The sequence below is a fragment of the Typopeltis vanoorti genome, chromosome 26, assembly GCF_054136105.1.
Source record: "Typopeltis vanoorti isolate ZY-2024b chromosome 26, IOZ_Tvanoo_1.0, whole genome shotgun sequence".
NCBI classification, from domain to species: domain Eukaryota; kingdom Metazoa; phylum Arthropoda; class Arachnida; order Uropygi; family Thelyphonidae; genus Typopeltis; species Typopeltis vanoorti.
In genome coordinates, this window is record NC_143574.1 from 24,727,244 (window position 1) to 24,747,685 (window position 20,442).

At 34.8% G+C, this 20,442-nt stretch overlaps 1 protein-coding gene across 3 annotated transcripts in view; it reads left to right on the top strand.

Annotated features, from left to right (window-relative positions):
• The window catches only part of Pbp95 (proximal sequence element A Pbp95), a 353,207-nt gene that overhangs the window by 270,949 nt on the left and 61,816 nt on the right, over nucleotides 1–20,442 (top strand). For 2 of the 3 annotated variants that reach the window (XM_090414954.1, XM_090414956.1), the window contains exons 16-17: nucleotides 8,066–8,236; nucleotides 19,253–19,475. In XM_090414954.1, the coding sequence (XP_090271080.1) occupies nucleotides 8,066–8,236; nucleotides 19,253–19,475 (394 nt within the window). Of the gene's footprint in view, nucleotides 1–8,062; nucleotides 8,237–19,252; nucleotides 19,476–20,442 lie in introns of all 3 variants that reach the window. The other variant, XM_090414955.1, reaches the window with a different exon arrangement.

Sequence of the window (20,442 nt, forward strand, 5' to 3'; positions counted from 1 at the left end):
CATGCCTCAGTAACTTGCTCACATTTTATAATACAGTAATGGTAATGGCTGAATTGGATAAGGGTAATGGGTTTGCAGTGATACTGCTGGACTTTGCCAACACCTTTGACAGGATACCACATGGAATCCTAATCAGTAAACTACAACACATGGGGATGGATATAGGGTGGGTGAGGTGGATAGGAGGGTAGTTGATGGAGAGATATCAGAGAGTATTTTATTCAGCAGTGGTTTTAGACAGTCATTGGCATAAACTTTTTTTAGGTCTTGGTACACTTCTTTAGCAGTTTTCCTAATTTGTAGTAAAATTTTATCACAGCTCTTTGCTCCATTATGCAACTTCTGACACCCTCCACTCACCCACTCATACTTCAACGGTTACCACATGAAAACGGCTGTGCACCCAACTCAAAAGTTGCACCTGTGATTACAACACACTCTACCGGTCAAAACTATAAACACATTTGTTACTTTTATTGAAGGGGGCTATCCTGTAAAAAAAATGAATCTCATTACTTAATGGTTACACTGTGTACAACATGCAGTTTATTAAGCAAAAATTTAACAAGCATATAAAAATAATAAAATCCATGCAATAATTTTTAATAAAAAATGTATATCCCAAATATAAAAAGAAAGTTAGGTATAGCAAATACCTTAATAGATATAGTAAAAAATGTAAATTCTATTAAATAGCTAAGATTATTTGCATTGTAGGGCATGTAAAAATTACCGAACATTACAAATTTCTAAATGTAACACAACTGTATGTTACACATCACTGTTGATAAAGGTGTTGGTACACTGTATCATTGCATGCCATCACAAAAAAAAAAAAGCACTGCTAGATGATACTCCTCACAAGATTACTAAAATGACAGCATTTAAATTTGAAGGAGATTTAGGAACATGGTTATCAGGTGAGAGTACACACTTTCTCCAATAAACCTGATATCATAATGGAATATGTTAATCACTCTTTACTTTATGTAGATGATTTTATACTCTAAAATAAATCCAATACAAATCTTCAGGATTACTTAAATAAATTGAATACTGCTGAACCAAATTTGACATTAAAATTGACAATAAAAATACAAAAACCTGTGAAGATAATTACTAAAAGAAAGAGCCATAAGGCTTCATTTCGGTGATGTAAAATTACTTAGGCAAAGTGGATATTAGATCCAACATTATTTCAGAACCAAATATGTGTAGAAACTATGAAAGTTGACCTGAGAGCTTACAAGAACACATTCCTTGGCATCTCCAAGTTGCCTTAGCTTGCACTACTTAAAAGACATGGGCACTGGCCAAATGTCTATATATTCTTCTTCTAATTAGTGCATTTTTTAAGGTTTCACTGGCCTGACAGCTATTTCAAACTGATTGGTTCTCTTCAGAGACCAGACTAAAACTTTAAGATAGCAAAAACTCTCTTTCTGCACTAATAAGGATATTGAAATGTCATAGAAATGTATTTTTCGTAAATGAACTCTCGATGTAAAAGTAATTACTAAAAGAAAGAGCCATAAGGCTTCGTTTCAGTGATGCAAAATTACACAGGCAAAGTGGATACTAGATCCAACATTATTTCAGAATCGAACATGTGTAGAAACTATGAAAGTTTGGTAAATTGATCTGAGAGCTTATGAGAATACAATTCTCAGAGATGCTGAGGCGATTAAATAGACTGACAGTGTTTGCAAAGAATAATAGTTTTCAGTTTAACGCAGTTGAACATATTGCAAGAAATCGATAAGGATTCAGGATGTATGGTTATGTTCACAGGGTGTATTGTGAAAGTGACAACAAAGAGCTTAAAGGATCACTTGGATGTGAAGAAATCACTGAAAAGCAGACAAGAAAGTTATTATTCTTCTCTGTGAGACTGTTATATATCAACATCTTTAGAGATATAGGGAGGGGAGCAATCAAAATGAGGATAGGTTAAAGGTCTGATTGATAGAAAAGAGGGGGATATGATGAAAACATATGATATTAAAGAGTTACAGATTAGATGCTGAATATTTTCATAGTCATTAGGACAAGAGAGGAAAATGGACTGCCCCTTGAAGGTATTTATAAAGGTGATTAACCAGTTGCACGATAATTAGATTTTCTTGCTTGAATAATGGTGATTGAATGGAATATGTCACTGGAGACAATTGTGAGTGCTTTATCAGTGAATTAGTTTAAGGATCATTATGATAGATATTTCAAAAAAATGATGGTTAGTTTTAACCTCTTTCTCTATCTTGATGTTTTTTTGACTTCGTGGAAGTTTCTGTGTAATAGTAATATATGATAGATACAATGTAGCTCCACCTTGATTCACACATTAGTCAGCAAACACTGAAACTTCTTCAGTAATTTATATTTGAACTGAAATAAGGAAGCACACTACACATACACACTGCTATAACTCTCTCACAAACACAAACATGTATAAGCAAGAACATAATGCCCATATGCCATAGGTTCCCAAAACTGTATTCTTTGCATCAGCCTTAAAATATTGTATAAATTTTACATTCTGATTCCTAAATAAAGTGCAAATCAGTACAGATTTTGCATGAAATATAGTTGTGTGTATACATATATTTTTTAATATATATAACATATAGCTAAATATACAGAATGGTAGAAAATAATTGGTTTTTTATATTTTTAGTTTCTTATTAGAAATAAGAATATATATTGTCATTCACTTTCTGAAACCACAAGGCTCTGCAAGTTTGAATTCTACAGCATTATTATCATAATCAAATTCCTGATATGTACCATCAGAGGAGGAGGAGATGTACCGGATATTATGATAGTACTACAAGAAAAGGCTACATCATTACTAATTTCCTATTGACAATTTTCTTCTGGATTAGGTTATCTGTTAGAACTCCAATATTGTCAGATGTTATATTTTGGTTGGTCTTCAAAGACGCTTCTTGTTGTTATCGATTCACTTAGAACTTGGACTAACTCTAGGTGTTTTTTCCTGTCATCTTGGGGGAAGGGGGGACTTATTTTGCTAAACTTTCCTCTCGTTCTGTTTAAGTGACCATACCATCTGAAATTAGCTTTGCTCTTACATTACTGAATGTCAGCAATAACAGTTTCTTTCCTAATATCTTGGGTTTTAATATGATTCTGCCATTGATCTCATCTCTTCACTTCGTTAAGCTTTTTCAGCACTAGCATATTTGTAGTATCCAATCTGTGATCAAATGTTTCATTTCTAACTGCTCATAGATCCATAAGTTAAAACTGGTTTGAACACTTTTCTGTATACAGCTAGTTTTTACTAATTTCTCTCCTATTCCATATACATTTATTCCTTTGACTTCCTACTCCACCAACTTTTCTGATTTAGTTGTTGATTTCCATATTTCATTTTACATCCTCATTATGCAATTATCTGGAATTGGACTCTCTGTACCAGGCCTTCTGAATTATTCAGTACAGCCATTGCAAAACTTTCATACCTCCATAAATGAGCATTTCTGGCCGAATACGATCCACTCCAGTTGCCTTTCCATATTTCAGGTGTTTAATACCTTTTTCCATCTAAGTATTAATATGTATTCCTGCTTGCATTCCACCTGCATGTGTTCTACTATTGTGCTGTCAGTGCTTTTTTCATTTGGTAATGTTTCAATGTAATTACTCCAGACATCTAGAATATCTTTAGTCAGTTTCATAGCTTTTCATTAGCCTCCAGAATATTTTGCCACCTTCTTGATATTCTTACCAAAGTCTTACCATGACTTTTATTTAACTAGATTTACATTGTTTCACTTTCTTTCATTTTTTCTCCATATTTTCTCAGAGCACAAGCTGACTTACTTGGCAGGAACTTTTGATATATTTTTTTTCATTTTCTTAATTGCCTCTCGAACTTCCTGACTTTACCACAGAGGGCATGTATCACTGACTGATTTCTTCAGGTCCAACACTGAATCTCCAAGGTTTGTTTCTTGTTTTCATCCTCTTTCATTTTTTCTTGAATAATATTTGTATATCTGAGTCTATAGTTTGCCTCTGAAAGCTGCTCAAATTTGATTCATTTTAAAATGAATCAAAACTTTCTTTTCGATATGATATTCCATGTCTTGCTTAAAAATAATGGTCTGTTCACTTCCTATTTGAAACCTGTATATTCTTGTATTCTAATCCAGTATGAGGACATCACTATTGTTACATTTTACCCGGGTCTGCGCTGTTTTATAATTCGCTGTGCCATTGTATGTCATTGCTCTTCCTAAAATTAATTTTACTTCCCTTATGAATTTACCTCTCTACAATAACTACAAGACTTATAAAATTTCCCAGACTATAATATCTATATCACTTCTTACGTGTTCATTCTATAAGGAAAGCAAATTATTTATCTCTAGTCGATTCCTATTTATACTGACATGCTTACCCTGACTGTTAAAGGTTATTCCTTGCTAAAAGAAACGAATCCTCTAATTTCTTTCTGGAGCCATCTCCTATTCAGATATTGACAAATTTATTTTTTAATGCTGCACCAGCTAATATCTTAGAATAGAGGGGACTCTTATTCAGGGAGACTTTTCCAGCCCTTTGGTACACATAGGTGAATAAATTTAGTGCTTAAACTCATAAATTAAATGCTCTACTATGGCTAAGTTAATTCTGGTTTGCAGTCATAACCTCTATAACATACATGTTATGCCTTTCTTTCATTCCCCCCCCCCCCCACCCCTGCTATGGTTCAGATTAATGAGCGGTAGTTTTGGTTCATATCACAGGCAAATCTCAGGTATAAAAGAAAATACATATTTATTGGAATCTAAAGACATAATATACACTTAGACCAATCTCACTTTCAATTAGTTCAAGGACATGCTAAATCAAACTTTTTCAAACTGATTAATACTCTAATACACGAACAAAAAATCCTTCTTTTGAGTTAGAGACTTAACACACATAATATACACATTATACACTTCTACTCAATTTTCTACCTACTATTTTAGTCTTGCATATTAAGCTAGTCACAATCATCTATAATCATTCCTAACAATTTGTCTTATGGATATCAGCCACTGCTAACTAATCACTTAAAGTTCTCAAATACTATCCATACTCGATTAATACTCTACAATGATCTTTCCCTTTTTCCGACTGGGTAATTATACAACAAAATCTGTACTTTACCATTTCTTGGGGCAGGATCTCCAGGTCCGTCCGAACTGTCCTTCCTTGTTTGAGTTACCTTTCGATTCTTCCATAAGCCTGCGTCCACGTGGTGGGTCACTATGGTCATCAGATTAAACTATGCTCTCACCTGGCATTTTTTTCCTCGTCTATTCTCGATCTGTTTCGGGCCATCCTCGTTTCTAGCTGCTGGTTCATAATATACGTCCGCAATAGTATTCTGTTGGAACTTTCAGCGAAGGCAGCTTGTGCTGACATCTCACGCTTCAGTACCGGCAGAAATTCAGACATCGAAGGGAAAAGCGCGCCCTCTGATGTTGAACTATCGCCAAGAAACACCATCAGGAACCACCGGTCCACGAGAGAAGCCAAATCATCATCCAGCAAAACAGGTGAAAAAAGCCTTGAGAAAGGGGGTGCAAACCCTTTTTATTTTCTCTCCTCCCCTTTTTTTTTAGCACCCTCTTACCAACTGCGATAGCGCCCTCTTACTACTTTCTTCGTCCGCGGCAACTTTGGTACATCGCGAGATCATAGCAGCATCTTCTGGGAAACAATTGTGCATCGCTTTTCAAGATTGCCAATGCCTCAGGCCCGCCCGTGACCTTTGGACTAATGTTTACATCTAATTTACCCATTCATTGTATACATGATGCATTTCATATAATACTAATTTATACATGAAGTTCTTTACATGGTATTACAATTCTACTAAAAGGAGGTAATTCTATTTCTATTTACAGTTAGTACTTTATTTCTTCTGCTTGAGTACAAGTTTTTTTCTCTCAGCTGATTTTTCTGACTTGTTAAATCCTGAATGAATTGTTTCTTTAATAAAGTATTTCATTCAGGATGTAACACTATCAACAAGTGTGTCTTTTCATGTTTCTTGCATTTCTTGCTTTTCATGTGAATTGTGCACATATCATTTATAATCATTGGCTATGTCCTAAATGATATAGGAAATAACCTGAAAGGAAATATTCAGTTGTTTATTGATGCTGCAAAATTAGATAGAGTAATAGTTAATCAAGACAATGTGGAGTGTTTGCAGGATGATTTAAATAGGCTGTCAGTATGGGCAGAAGATAATCGGTTTCAGTTTAATGTGGAAAAATGTAATGTACTCCAGGAAGTAGGTGAAGCTAGAGATTTAGGGGTGGTAGTAGACAGAGAGGTAAAGTTTAGAGGACATATTGCTAAAATAGCCCATAAGCTTACCTGGCTATTGAAGAACACATTAATAAGTAGAGATAAGGAAGTTGTTATTACACTTTATAAGGCCTTGATACATTCACATCTGGATTACTGTGCTCAAGTCTGATCTCCTGGGTTTCTTGGGGATGAGGAAGTGGTGGAGAGGATTCATAGGCAAGTGACCAAGATGCTGAGTGGTCTGTGAAATGTTCCATATGAGGATAGATTGAGGGTTTGTGTGTGGATTGCAGAAATTGGTTGATAGGAGAAAAAAGAGGAGATATGATAGAAACATTTAAATTGCTGAAAGGATTTTATAGGATTGATGTAGGGGAAATGTTTTAGCACTTGGCTAGAGGGACCAGAGCTAGGGGTCATCCCTGGAAGTTAAATAATGATGTAGTTAGTAGGTGTGTGAGGACCAGATTTTTTGCTTGGAGAGTTGAATGGATGAGTGGAATGTTGCCAGAGTCAGTTGTGAGTGCTTTGTCTGATAATGGGTTCAAGGAGAGGTATGATAGATTGGGTCTCCTGCAGTGAGTCTTTGGACTCCATGGAGGTGCCATTGTAATAATAATAATAATAATATTTGTCTTGTTGGAGTGATAATATTTTCTGTCCTGCTCAGAACTAACTGGCGATCATTGTCTATTTTATATCCCACTGTCAACTCTTATAACCAGTATAAAGATGTGTCTATCAATGATACCAGTCAGTAAGTGTTGCAATATGCCATTTGTAATGACTAGCCCACCTTCTGAATGGCAAGCCAGAAGGTACTTGCATCATTATTAATTTTGTTCTTTTTTCAAACCATTTCTGTGTGTCTGGTATTCATTTCCTACTGAGCTGTTTAGGTAACTAACAAGAGTCATCTTTTCTTTTATGCCATATGTCAACTGCCCTTGTTCATGTGATCCAAGAAAATTCTTCTCTTCTTTCTTATAACCTTTTGGAATATTAGATGCAAATAAGTATCATTGTCCAGTTATCTATTTTAATTCTACATGATCCTGTATCATCCTACTTGAAATTACTTGTTATTCAAGATTATATTTTGCATTTAATGCTAATAGCTACTCCTTCTTTTCCTTGATAACTGTTTCCTGATTATTCATCTTATAGCTGTCTGTTATTTAACTTAACTGTTTCCACCGAAAATAGCCATGATACTTGATTGATCGATAATTCCATAAGTAACAAATTTATGTATCACTTACGGAATTATTGGTCAATCAAGTACCATGACTTTTGATATGTAGTTTACTAGGATTTGTTTATTGATTAATTATTTATATTATGCTGCATAGTTGGCCGAGTGGTTAGCATATCTGCTCTTCAGCAAAGAAGCTCTGAGTTCGAATCCCACCATGGGCATGAAGGTTGGTGATTGTCTTACTAACTATGTGTGAAAAGAGAATCTGTAACCCTACCACTTTTTCTAGCAGAAGGCTAGAAAAAGTGGTAGGGTTGCAGATTCTCTTTTCACACCCAAAAAATTGTATAAGGTATGAAGGTGACCATATGGCATTGAGTAATGCCAAATGTGAATAACCAGTAACTACATCATGTTTTTTTTTCAAAAACTTAATACTGTATATAAAATAATTATTTATCTGTATAATTTTCTTATTCTCTTAATAATTTAGTGGTGTGTACTTCCCCTCCCCTCTTTTTTTTTTAGCAGAATAATAAGCATTTCCTAGACTCCTCTACAAATATAGGAGTGGCAGAAGATGAGAGACCACCAGCATTAGCACGAACAATGAAATCCAAGAAAACTATACTTTATCGAAAAAGAGTTCATCATTCTGTGCATAAACGAATTGCTGCAATGCTTGAGAAACAAAAATCATCTGTAAGTACTGGAAGTATCATTATTATAGCACATGGTTTCGAGAGAGTCTAGTGACTCATTGCCTTTTTCTCCCCTAAAACTTTCATTAAGTCACCAATAAAATTAAATACATATACATTAATATTTTAAGTTTTTTGCAAATTTTGTTTTCTGCATATAGTTGCTAATCAGCTGATAATTTGCTGAAATAAAGAGCCAAGAGGCTTCACATCGGCGATGCAAAATTATACAAATTAAGTGGATATTGAATCCAACATTATTTCAAAGTTGAATATATAGAAACTACGAGAGTTTCATACTGAATATAGAAACATTAAAAGTTTCGGTGGATTCAAGCGTAAGCAACCTTTCAGGACAGGGGTGGCTTGTGTCAAAGGTGGAGTAAGTTCTGATCACTTTCCTTAGTATTCTCCATAACGCAAAGCACATCTCCTTGCGGACATGTATGATGCTATGCATTATGGGAAAGGGTCACTACCCAGACCGGTTTCGACCTTTGTTGAGGTCTCGTCAGCGGGAGCCAGACCCAGATATAAAATACCCAGGCTGAAGTGATTCAGAAGTCATTCTTTCCCATACGAGTTGCCAAAAGGTGTCACATTTTAAAAGGTACCAAGAATTATGCTTATGCTTTGATCCACCGAAACTTTTATAGTTTCTATATTTGGCACAAAAAGTTTTGTAGTTTCTATATATTCAGCTTTGAAATAATGTTGGATTCAATATCCACTTAATTTGTATAATTTTGCATCACCGAAGTGAAGCATCTTGGCTATTTATTTCAGTAATTCTTGGTACCTTTTAAAATGTGACACCTTTTGGCAACTCGTATGGGAAAGAATGACTTCTGCATCACTTCAACCTGGTATTTTACATCTGGGTCTGGCTCCCATTGCATGTGTTTCCTTTTATACCTGTATGAGCCATGGTTGTGATATGTGTAGCCACATGTACTACTGCATGTGGGTATACATACTAAAATGGCTAAATCCCAAATTGTCAAATTCATTCAGCATCCATGTGGATACTTAACAAGGTGAATATTGAACATTAGGTCAGAAGCCCTGGTAGGTTTTCTGCATTACTTAAAAGGCTACATGGAGGTTGCCTCCCAGTTACTAACTTCGATAGGAAGTTAGTAATGATGTAACTTTTTTCATGCACTACTCGCAGAATCATAATATCCTGTACACCCCCAAGGGTGCATGTCAAAAATATAATGATGAGTGTGTGTATATATATGTGAACAAGGTTAATATATTAGAGTTGCCTACCTGAGCAGTATAATTTAAAATTTAGAAGTTAAATATACGAAGGAAAAATAGCTTACGGGCATTAATAGCCTTCAGGAATTAAGTTCAGAAGACCTAGTTTCAGAGCAGTTTTGTGGTAGAAGTGGTGTAGTTTTTGATTAGAAAAAGAGTGGATTTAGTTTGAAAAGTGGATATATAGAAGGAAGATAGTTTAGTTGGTTGCAGTCGTGTTAAAGAACTGGAAAAGCGACTCCCTCCCCCAGTAAAAGCAAAGGACTGCGTTTTTTTTTATAAATTTGATTTACCCCTTCAGACCAGTGGAAAACTGCAGAGAAGAAAAGAGTAAATCATCTTTGTTCTCATCATGGGCATTTTGGAGGGATGCATGAGATTACTGATAGTTCAATTTCAAGAGGGATTTGAATTTCATCTCAGACGTTTCCCAGAAGGAGTGGGTGGGTATTATTTGCATTTATATTTAATTCAGGCCTTATCCACAAGCCTAGGAATTGAATAAATATTACTGTAAAATGCGAGTTGTTCTTAATAGGACATTTTCTGGGGTTCCAATGGTGTTACGTTTGGACAGCAGCTTTTCTGATGTTTCATAAATTGTTCTCTTAATATTACTTCTAGTATTGCTATGAATTCACTTTCCAGAACCCTATATCAATTTTTCATGCACCATTTTGTTTTAGTATTATTTTGTTCTAGGTATCTGTCTGAATTGTAAAAGTTCCATAATATATCTAAATTTGCATTTTCAAAATTTTTTTTCAGGATGATCCTAGGGGATTTGCAAAACCACATTTCCTACACAAGTTCATTGTATAGCTTTTGCAACCTTTGTTTATAGTTTATTTGTGGAATCTTGCATAAAATGGTCTATCTACTGTTTCATCCTTATCTTTTTTATGCAGTCATCATTTGCTTTCATTACTCTGGTTTCATTTGTAAGAATAAGAATGTCCCAGAAAATACATTCTTAGTTAATTGAAGACATGATTATTTGAAGGTTGAAAAATTGAGAGATCACTGTGCATGCATGCATGTCAAATATGAAGTAAATATAAAACTAAAACCAATATAACTAGTCATTTATAAACCTTACAAATTCTTGTTCCTTAATTACTGTGACTAAATATACATAAAGATATGTAAATACTTTTGGACAAACAAAATTATTAATTCTGAATAATCTCGAGAAGTGAAATTTGTTCCATTTTGTTGGGGGGGGGGTATTTATGCATGTTTAACTCTCGTATCACACCCTCTATCTTTAAGTGTTTAGTAATTATAAAATGGTGTATGTGGTAGGTTACATAAGAGAGATTCTTATTGCATTCTAAATAATAATTAATACCATTAATAATATCCAAACAAACAAACAAAAAAAATTGAAACTTTGCAAATTATTTTTATATTATTAACATCTGATCTCCATGGAGACCCATCATGTTAGGTATACACACTACTGCACACAATGCTCATCCAATCATGCTTTAAAACTGATGTGAATGTCTACATTCTCAACACATTCACAGGCAATGCATTCCACTCGCCAACCACTCTTCACACAAAGAACCATCTGCTCATGCTCACTCCTCCTTATACAGTTTCCAGTGATGGCCTCTTGTTCTACCTCCCATTCTATGAAAAATCTCTTCCATGTCAACCTGATAACAACCCCTTACTAGCTTATAAGTCTCAATCAAATCCTCCTCCCCTCCCCTCCCCTCTCCTTTCCTCCTATTAACAAGGCTTTCTCTCTGGACCCTTTCCAACATATCCTTGAAACCATGAAAACCTGGCAACTAAATCTTGCACAATAATCCATATGAGGCCTGATCGGGACCTTATACAATGGCATCATAACTTCTTTATTCCTACATGTCAGGGTCCTCTGCATTCCCTCTGAATTTCAGGTCTTTCTCCACCACCACTCCCAGATCTCTCATCTCTTCTACTTCTTTTAAAATTTCTCCATCAAGTGCATACTTTGTATTCCATCATTGCTTACCAAATCTCAAAACCTCATACTTTGCAACATTGAACTGATAGGTCTACTTATCTGCCCATTCATGCAATCTATTCAAGTCCTCCTGTAAGGCCATAACATCTGCTTGACTCTGCATTGCTCTCCCCAATTTTGCATCATCTGCAAACAGTTGCAGATCACTAGTTAAACCCATCCCAATATCATTAAATACAAATTGAACAACAATGGTTCCAAAACTGACCCCTGTGGTACACCACTACTGTGGCACTGATCCAACTCAAAAGTCTGTTATCCAATCTCACCTGTTTCAATTTATTTAACAGCTTCTCGTGTGACAGTCAATCAAAGGCTTTTGCAAAACCAAGTACATCATTGTATATACATCTGCTCTGTCCAAGGTATTTGTCACCTTCTTATAGTACATGTGTAAGTTAGTAAAACATGATATCCCTTTAACAAACCCATGCTGATAACCACAAAGAATACTGCTGTTATCAACTCATTTCTATATCCTACTTCTCACTAATCTCTCCAATACTTTCACCACAACTTTAGATATACAGCTTTGCCTATAATTTGAAGCCACAGCCTTATCACTACCGTTATGCAGTGGAACAATTTTACCTTCTTTCTGCTCCCTTGGAACCTGTGCAGTTGTAAGACTTATTAAACAGGCATGGCAATGCTACTGCCAATTCCCTTAAGATGTGTGGTTATATATCATCAAATCCTATCACCTTACTGACATCAAGGGTATTATTTCCTCGAATACCTCCTGCTCACTTGCAATTAAACCATCCTCTCCTGTGTTCTCTAGACTTAAGTTGCTCATGATTCCACCCTGATCAGGATGAAACACCCCTATAAATTGCTCACTGAATACTTCAAGAATGTCTTCTGTAGCAGTTACCATTCTACCATTTTAATCCGTTAACATCATTTTGCCATGATCATTCTTCTTTCTACTTGCCACATATCTAAAAAAAACTCCCTAGAGTTTTTCTTTGCCTGATTTGCCAATTCTGCTCATACTGCCCTTTTGTTTTCCTTACTAATTGAGTCACTCTCCTGGCTTGTTCTTTATACTCTTCATGTAACTGATTATTACCATTATTCATCCTGTACCATCCCCAAATTACCTTCTTCTAGATTTCATGCTTAAGCTCCTCATTCATCCATTTTACACCTACTTCACCTTTCACTCCAGTAAAAAAACTTTTCCTGATGCTGTGATCACCCAAGCAGCCTCATATGCCTCTGAAGACACAAGATGCGTATAACATTTTCTATGCTCGTGACATATGTTATGTTCAGACAAACAGGTTATTCAGGAGTAATATGCATGAGAGAACAGATGAGTATTATTGAGAAAGAAAAATTGCGCTTTTAAAAGCAGGTTTGTTTTTTTCATATTATAAATGGAAAAACATCAGGGAAGTAACATAAATTAAGTTTCAAGAAGCCTCAGAAATGGCACGTGTAACTCATTATAATAAAAATCATGGTCTTATCCTAAAGCAACCTTGGCCACTGTACAACACAAGACCTGAATTCACAAAACCAGATCATGATGAGCATTATGCAGCACAGGTCAACAATGAAGTACATATGTGGCATCTCAGCGTGATATTAAATTATCATTTTAATGGTGATACTGTTAATATTAGTTTGTTTTATGAATCATTCTGCTCCTGTATGTTTTCAGATTGATAAATAATTATATTCCTGATGAAGTATACCATAAAACATAACAAACTAGCTAAGTAACTTTTTGATTATGCATTTATATTAGATCCATTTAACATGATTAAAATTATATACCTATATCTGAAACCATATGCATGATGCATATAGTATACATGAACCTCAATTTTTACCTTCAACTTTTGGTCTAAATTAAGCATGTGTATCATTCATCCTTGGTGCATTATACGAGTACATATTATTCTCAAGATTTTATAGTAATTGGTGTGTTAATGAATTGTGCTTTTAATTAATTATTTGTTGAATTGGTATTTTTTGGTTTATTATTGTTTGAGCTTTCTGAAATGAACGTATATACTTTTTTTTTGTGAAGTTTTCACATACATTTATTAGCATATGCACACAAAAATCTGAGTTGGTAATTGGGAAAAGTGAAATGTGTAGAAATTGAAGGAAACTGAAAGTTGAATTTCTTTTAAGATTATTAGCTATAGTTTAGAAGATTGGAGATGGAAGTTTATACGAAGGTGTATACGAAGTTTATATCGGCAAGATATTTTTTTTCTAAGTTGGTACATCTGTCAGTGAGCATCCATGTACCAACTTAAAAAAAATAATCTTGCCGATATAAACTTCTTATATATCATCTCATCTGAACAGATGAGTATTATTGAGAAAGAAAAATTGCACTTTTAAAAGCAGATGTATAAAACAAACTATCAAGTAGTTTGTTTTATACAGCTATCTGAAGCAAAAGTGTATCCCTTGAAATGGATAAAATTGAGTATCATGCAGTTATAAAATTCTTTGTAAAAGAAGGTTTAACCCCAAAAGAAATTAATTCGAAGTTTATAAAAGTTTATGGGCACTCTTCTCCTTCATTTTCGACAATTTAGAAATGGACTGCTGAGTTTAAACGTGGCCGAACCAGCCTTGAAGATGATCCATGTGAAGGATGACAAAAAGTGTAACAACAATAGAAATCATTGATCAAGTGCATGATTATGGTATTGGATGACCAGCAAGTCAAAGTGAGTGAAATTGCTGAGACTATAGGCATTTCAAAAGAATATGTAGGATATATTTTGCATGAAGAATTGCGAATGAAAAAGCTTTGCACAAGATGGGTGCTGCACTTGCTCAGAGCAGATCAAAAACGCACTCACATGAAAATCACTGAACAGTGCTTGGAGTGTTTTAACAAGAATAAGACTGATTTTGTGTGTCGATATATTACTGTGGATGAGACTTGGATCCAGCATTACACACCAGAATCCAAACAGCAGTCAAAAGTGGACAGAAACCGGTTGTTTGGCGCCAAAGAAGATAAAGTAGGTTCCATCAGCAGGAAAGGTCATGGTCGGTGTTTTGGGATGCTTAAAGGCATTTTGTTTGTTAATTATCTTGAAAAGGGTAAAAGCATCATAGAGATGATCTTTAATTACCAACTTCATTCCCCACAGGCTCCACTACTTTATTGATGACCAACAGTATAGAGATTCTGTCACGTGATCCACAGTTCCAGAACATCGGATTGGAACCTGGCACTAATTAAAGCCTACCAAACTACCATCTTATGGTCTACCACCCACTCTTTGCAATTGGATTGCCAGTTTTCTCTCCGAACGGCTTCCTTTTTTCAGATATCACCTCCAATGGCAGCATCCCTAGTGCCTTATACTTTACCTCCTCCTTTCCTGTTGTACATAAATACTCTCACTGACCATTCTGTCCATAACTTTAGAAGCGACAACAGTACAGTTCATTCCTTTTCCTCATTTGACAAATAATTATTCCATAATTCAATATCTTTCACAACCAGTGCCTTAAATTCAGATCTCCCTACCATTCTTCAGATGGTATTTTTATAATTTGGCTGGGATCACAAGAACTCTAATTGTTCACAGAATACCTTAACCTACTAGTTATATCCTGGGATCAAATTTCAACTCAAGCTTTGATGATAAATGATTGCTATCTGATATAAATGGGCTGGTCTCTATCTCTGCCTCTATTAAAAGAAAGTGAATACAGGCATGGAATCATATCATATCATTGCCCTACACAAAAGAGGTGCCATGAAAATCCTAGCTGATAGCACATAAGCCATCTTAAATTATGAATTCAAAGTAATATGAAAATCTTTAAAGGCATCATGATTGGAAATTGTTATGAAAGTAAGAAACTCTAGTTTACTTCATTGCTTCCTACTTTACATTTTTGAAAATTATGGAGACAACTACCGAGTTTGAGTAAAAGTTTAGTTTAATATAAACCAAAATCCACATTCGACGTTTCGACCTTTATATCAAGTCATCTTCTGGAGCATATGTACTGTATACAGAGAAACAAGCTGCACTACAATCTACATGGTTTGTTAAAGTTACTGACCAGCTGTTACAACAATTATTGGCCTGACCTCTGGTGAAAAAAAAAAAAAAAAAAAGAACTTACTACATCAACTCTAGAGTCCTATTATTAATATTATCTATTGGTTGTAAAATTACATTGGGAGCAACAACAAGTCTATATATATACATATATATTAACACTATGATTATACATATAAATTCCAACCAGTTGGTATGGAATGGTTTCCAATACTAGCTGAAGGTTGCCTAGAGTCCTGAAGTATGCTGGATACTAAATATTAAGTAGGCTGAATGTGTACCATCCAGATTCTTGGAATTTTCATGCCACCATTATTGTTGATATTTGGGTGGTTTATCAGAATTTCGCAGGCTTCCTTAAATTTTCTTTCATACCAGGTTTTGTATGGTGTAAAGAAATAATTTTGTAGGGTGCTTTTCCAGTCGATTTGGTGTAAGGTGTTGAGAGCATAATCTGAGAGGCCTGTTTCACCAAAATGGTTATGTTTAATGTGTCTTATGTGTTCTTTCTTACATATAGAGATTGTATGTCCTGTTTCACCAATGTATGGTAAGTTACAGGTGCAGTGGATGCAATAAGCTCCAGGATGTGCCAATGGGAGGAGAGGATCCTTAGAGGAGTTGAATATGTTTTTAAGTTTTGTAGGTGGTTTAAAGGTGGCATTGAGATTATAATGGTGTAGGATTCTGTTGATTTTTTCTGATAATCCTTTAATGTATGGGATAGCTGTGGTTTTACTGTAATCTAGATTCTTTTTTGATGATGTTTTATGAAGTACTTTATTAATAGTATTTTTGTTATAGCCATTATTTATAAATGTGTCACTGATGATTTTTAGTTCCTGTTTCAGAGCTTGCTGGTTAGAGCAAATTGTTATAGCTCTGTTTTAAGGGTGTTAATGACTCCATATTTTTGTGATGGGTGGTGGTGATATGAATTTACATGTATGTATTGGCCAGTGTGTGTTGGTTTGCGGTAGATCGTGAAGGATAGACTGGCTGAAGGAAGATTTGTGATCAGTGTATCCAGGAACGGGAGCGAGTTCTGATTTTCAATTTCGATAGTAAATTGTATGCGTTCATGTTGTTTGTTCAGGTGGCTAAGGAACGTGTTTAGCTTTTGTCGCCCATCTGGCCAGATAACGAACACATCGTCAACATATCTAAGCCACACTGTAGGTTTTAGAGTGGAGGAATCAAGAGCACTTTACTGAAAATTTTCCATATAAAAGTTAACAATTGGGGAAGGGGGATAGTGGTGAGCCCATAGCAGTACCTTCTTTTTGTAGGTAAAATTATTTTGCCACACGAAGTAACCGGAACGTAGTACATGGATAAAGAGGGCCGTAACGTCGGGCGGAAATTTGTTCCATAAGAGAAGAATTGTGTCATTGATTGGGACGTTTGTGAAAAGGGCAGAAATGTCGAAACTGACTAATAAGTCATCTTTGTCAACTGTTATGTTTTTAATTTTGTTTATAAAGTGTTGTGTGTTCTTTATGTAGGAGGGGGAATGACCTACCAACTCCTTGAGTGTTGATACTAATTTCTTGGCTAAGTGGTAATTAGGGTTATCTATTCCTTCCACAATAGGTTGAAGCAACACATTTTGTGTGTACTTTTGGGACACCACATATTCTGGGAGAGCAGGCGTAATGGGGTATAAGTTTTTTTAACTGTGGCTGGTGGCCACGAAGTGATGGCCTTAAGTAATTTCTCTGTTTTATTCTTTATCCTGTTTGTTGGGTTATACTTTACCAGCTGATAGGTGCTGTTATCAGACACTAGTTGATTCATCTGATGGATTGACCTTCAAGGACGACAGTGGCATTGCCTGTATCTGATTTCGTTATAATTATGTCTTGATTAGCTTTCAATGACTTGATTGCTGCTTATTGCATCTACTGCACCTGTCACTTACTGTACATTGGTGAAACAGGACATACAATCCCTATATTTAAGAAAGAACACATAAGACATATAATATAACCATTTTGGTGAAGCAGGCCTCTCAGATCACACTCTCAACACTTTACACCAAATCGACTGGAAAAGTACCCGCTCTTTACACCATACAAAAACCTGGTATGAAAGAAAATTTAAGGAAGCCTGCAAAATTCTGATAAACCACCCAAATATCAACAATAATGGTGGCATGAAAATTCCAAGAATCTGGATGGCACACATTCAGCCTACTTAATATTTAGTATCCAGCATACTTCAGGACTCTAGGCAACCTTCAGCTAGTACTGGAAACCATACCAACTGGTTGGAATTTATATGTATAATCATAGTGTTAATATATATGTGTGTGTGTGTGTGTGTATATATATATATATATATATATATAGACTTGTTGTTACTCCCAATGTAATTTTACGACCAATAGATAATATTAGTAATAGGACTCTAACGTTGATGTAGTAAGGTTTTTTTTTTCTTTTTTTTTTTTTTTTCACCAGAGGTCAGGCCAATAATTGTTGTAACAGTTGGTCAGTAACTTTAACAAACCATGTAGATTGTAGTGCAGCTTGTTTCTCTGTATATAGTACATATGCTCCAGAAGATGACTTGATATAAAGGCCGAAACGTCGAATGTGGATTTAGCTTATATTAAACTAAACTTTACTCAAACACGGTAGTTATCTCCATAATTTTACGAAATGCATTCGGATCACCGTGTAAGCCTAAAAGAAAAGCTTCCTAGTTTACTTCAATACTTCAATGCCAAAGTTTATCATTGCTTCCATTCTCCCATATATAATGCATGTGACAGACAATTTAACATAATTAAAGAATAATTAAATTAAAGTGGCCTTTATATCATTTAAAACATTCCTTCAATTCTTCGATTCTGAAACCTATTCATGCATGCACCAATAAAGAAACCAGAGAAAGATGTTTGAATCCCTTTAAGGATGTGAAGAACCTTTATAATAGTTTTTTTTTTTTTTTTTTTATTTCATCTGAAGGTGAGTTAGTTAATCTCATAGAGAGGTGATACCCAGAAACTCAGGTTTTTAATCCTTAGAAACAGTCAAACCTAAAGTAAACATCCAATTAGCAGACAAACTGTACCATTCCCAAAGCCTTAATTGTGTCAGCCATAAATCCAAATAATAATAGCAGCAATAGAAACCAGGTGTCTATGAAATTTATTCTGAATGGTTTCAAATATAAATATCTAAAATTATTCATATATTTTCAGACATTTATAAAATTTTCCATAAATGTAAGTTTGCTTACTGTTTTTTCCAAGACAGAAAAAAGTAAGCAAATTCCTTACCTTGATGAGGATAACAGCATGAATCAGTCAAGTATAACACATGTGTCGTGGATGCACCACATGGGATGTGATGGGAAATGAGGCATGCACGAAAAGGAAACAGATATATCATATCAATGTCAAAAACACACCATTTGATGTTACAGGTTACATAAAATCAGAGAAACCGTTCTTCTATAGTCCAGCAAGAACTTATTAAGACACCTGTTAGTATCATTATAATCTATTGTTAAAAATTTGCTATAATTTAGGATAATAACTGGTTACTTATTTAAAACTGCTGAATGTATAAGATAAAAATTTTAGTGTTTAATACTCTGTAGATTTTTTTTTTAAAATATGTGACTTTCTTTTTTTTTTACTAAAAACAATTTTTCTTGTCAGGATATTCATGATGTTAATATTTCTGAAGTGGAAAAAATTTTATCTTTCATCCCAAAAGAAACTACAGTGAAAACTAAAAAACCTCATCGGGGAAGGCCACGTGGTTTCAAAGTAACAAAACCAAAAATAAAATCGTCTGAAGAGAAGTGTGTTGATGCAGAATTGGATGTTCTTTTTACACCATTAATAACCTTCCATGGTAAAGGAAATTTGAAACACACAGGCAAGTTAATTCATTTTAAAACATGTAATAATGTAGTCACTTCTGCTATAAAACAACATATTGCAATTTCTTTATATTGAATATTTTAGAGTTTTTTTTTTTCTTATATATTATTATTATTATTAAGAGAGCCCTCCAGGGAGTCAAGGACTCATTGAGGGAGGCCACATTCTACCTGCACTAGCTGTCATACTTATTCTTGAATTCATTCATACAACTTGGCAATGGATTGCAAAGTTGTGTGAATTACAACTTGCAATCCAATCCATTCCAGTCATACACCTGAGAGAAAAATATAGCTCTCACCACCTGCTTGACAGCATTCATTCTCAACTTCCAAGGATGACCTCTTGTCCTTTCTCCACCCTCCATAATATGAAAAATTCATCTGTTCAAATCCTGTGTGACCCTTTCAGTAAGTCTCAGTCATATTACTCCTTTATTCCTGTTTGCTAGTGTTTGCAGTCAACAAATTCTCAATTTAGCTTCATAATCATTATTCCACAGCCCTAATATTATTTTTAACACTCCTTTACACTCTCTCCACTGAATTAGAATCACAATGGAAACCATGAGACCAGACCTGTGCACAGTAGTCCAAGAAGTCTTATCAAAACATTGTAAACAGGCAAAATGACTTTCTTATCTTTACATGTCAAAGTTGGTTTCAGCATTGCAATCTTTGCTATATTGCCCTTGAACTTCAACTTCCTATCTACTAAAACTTCCTTATCTTTACATGTCAAAATTGGTTTCAGCCTTGCAATTATCCTCCAAGTTGTATTTGCAATCTTTGCTGTATGGTCCTTGAACTTCAATTTCCTATCTACTAAAACTCCAAGATTCTTAGCCTGATCAGTTTCTTCTAACATAATCCTACAAATATAATATGATATTGGAATCTAATGACACTGAAGTGCATGCCTTTACATTTACTAACATTGAACTGACAGCCATTTTCACATGT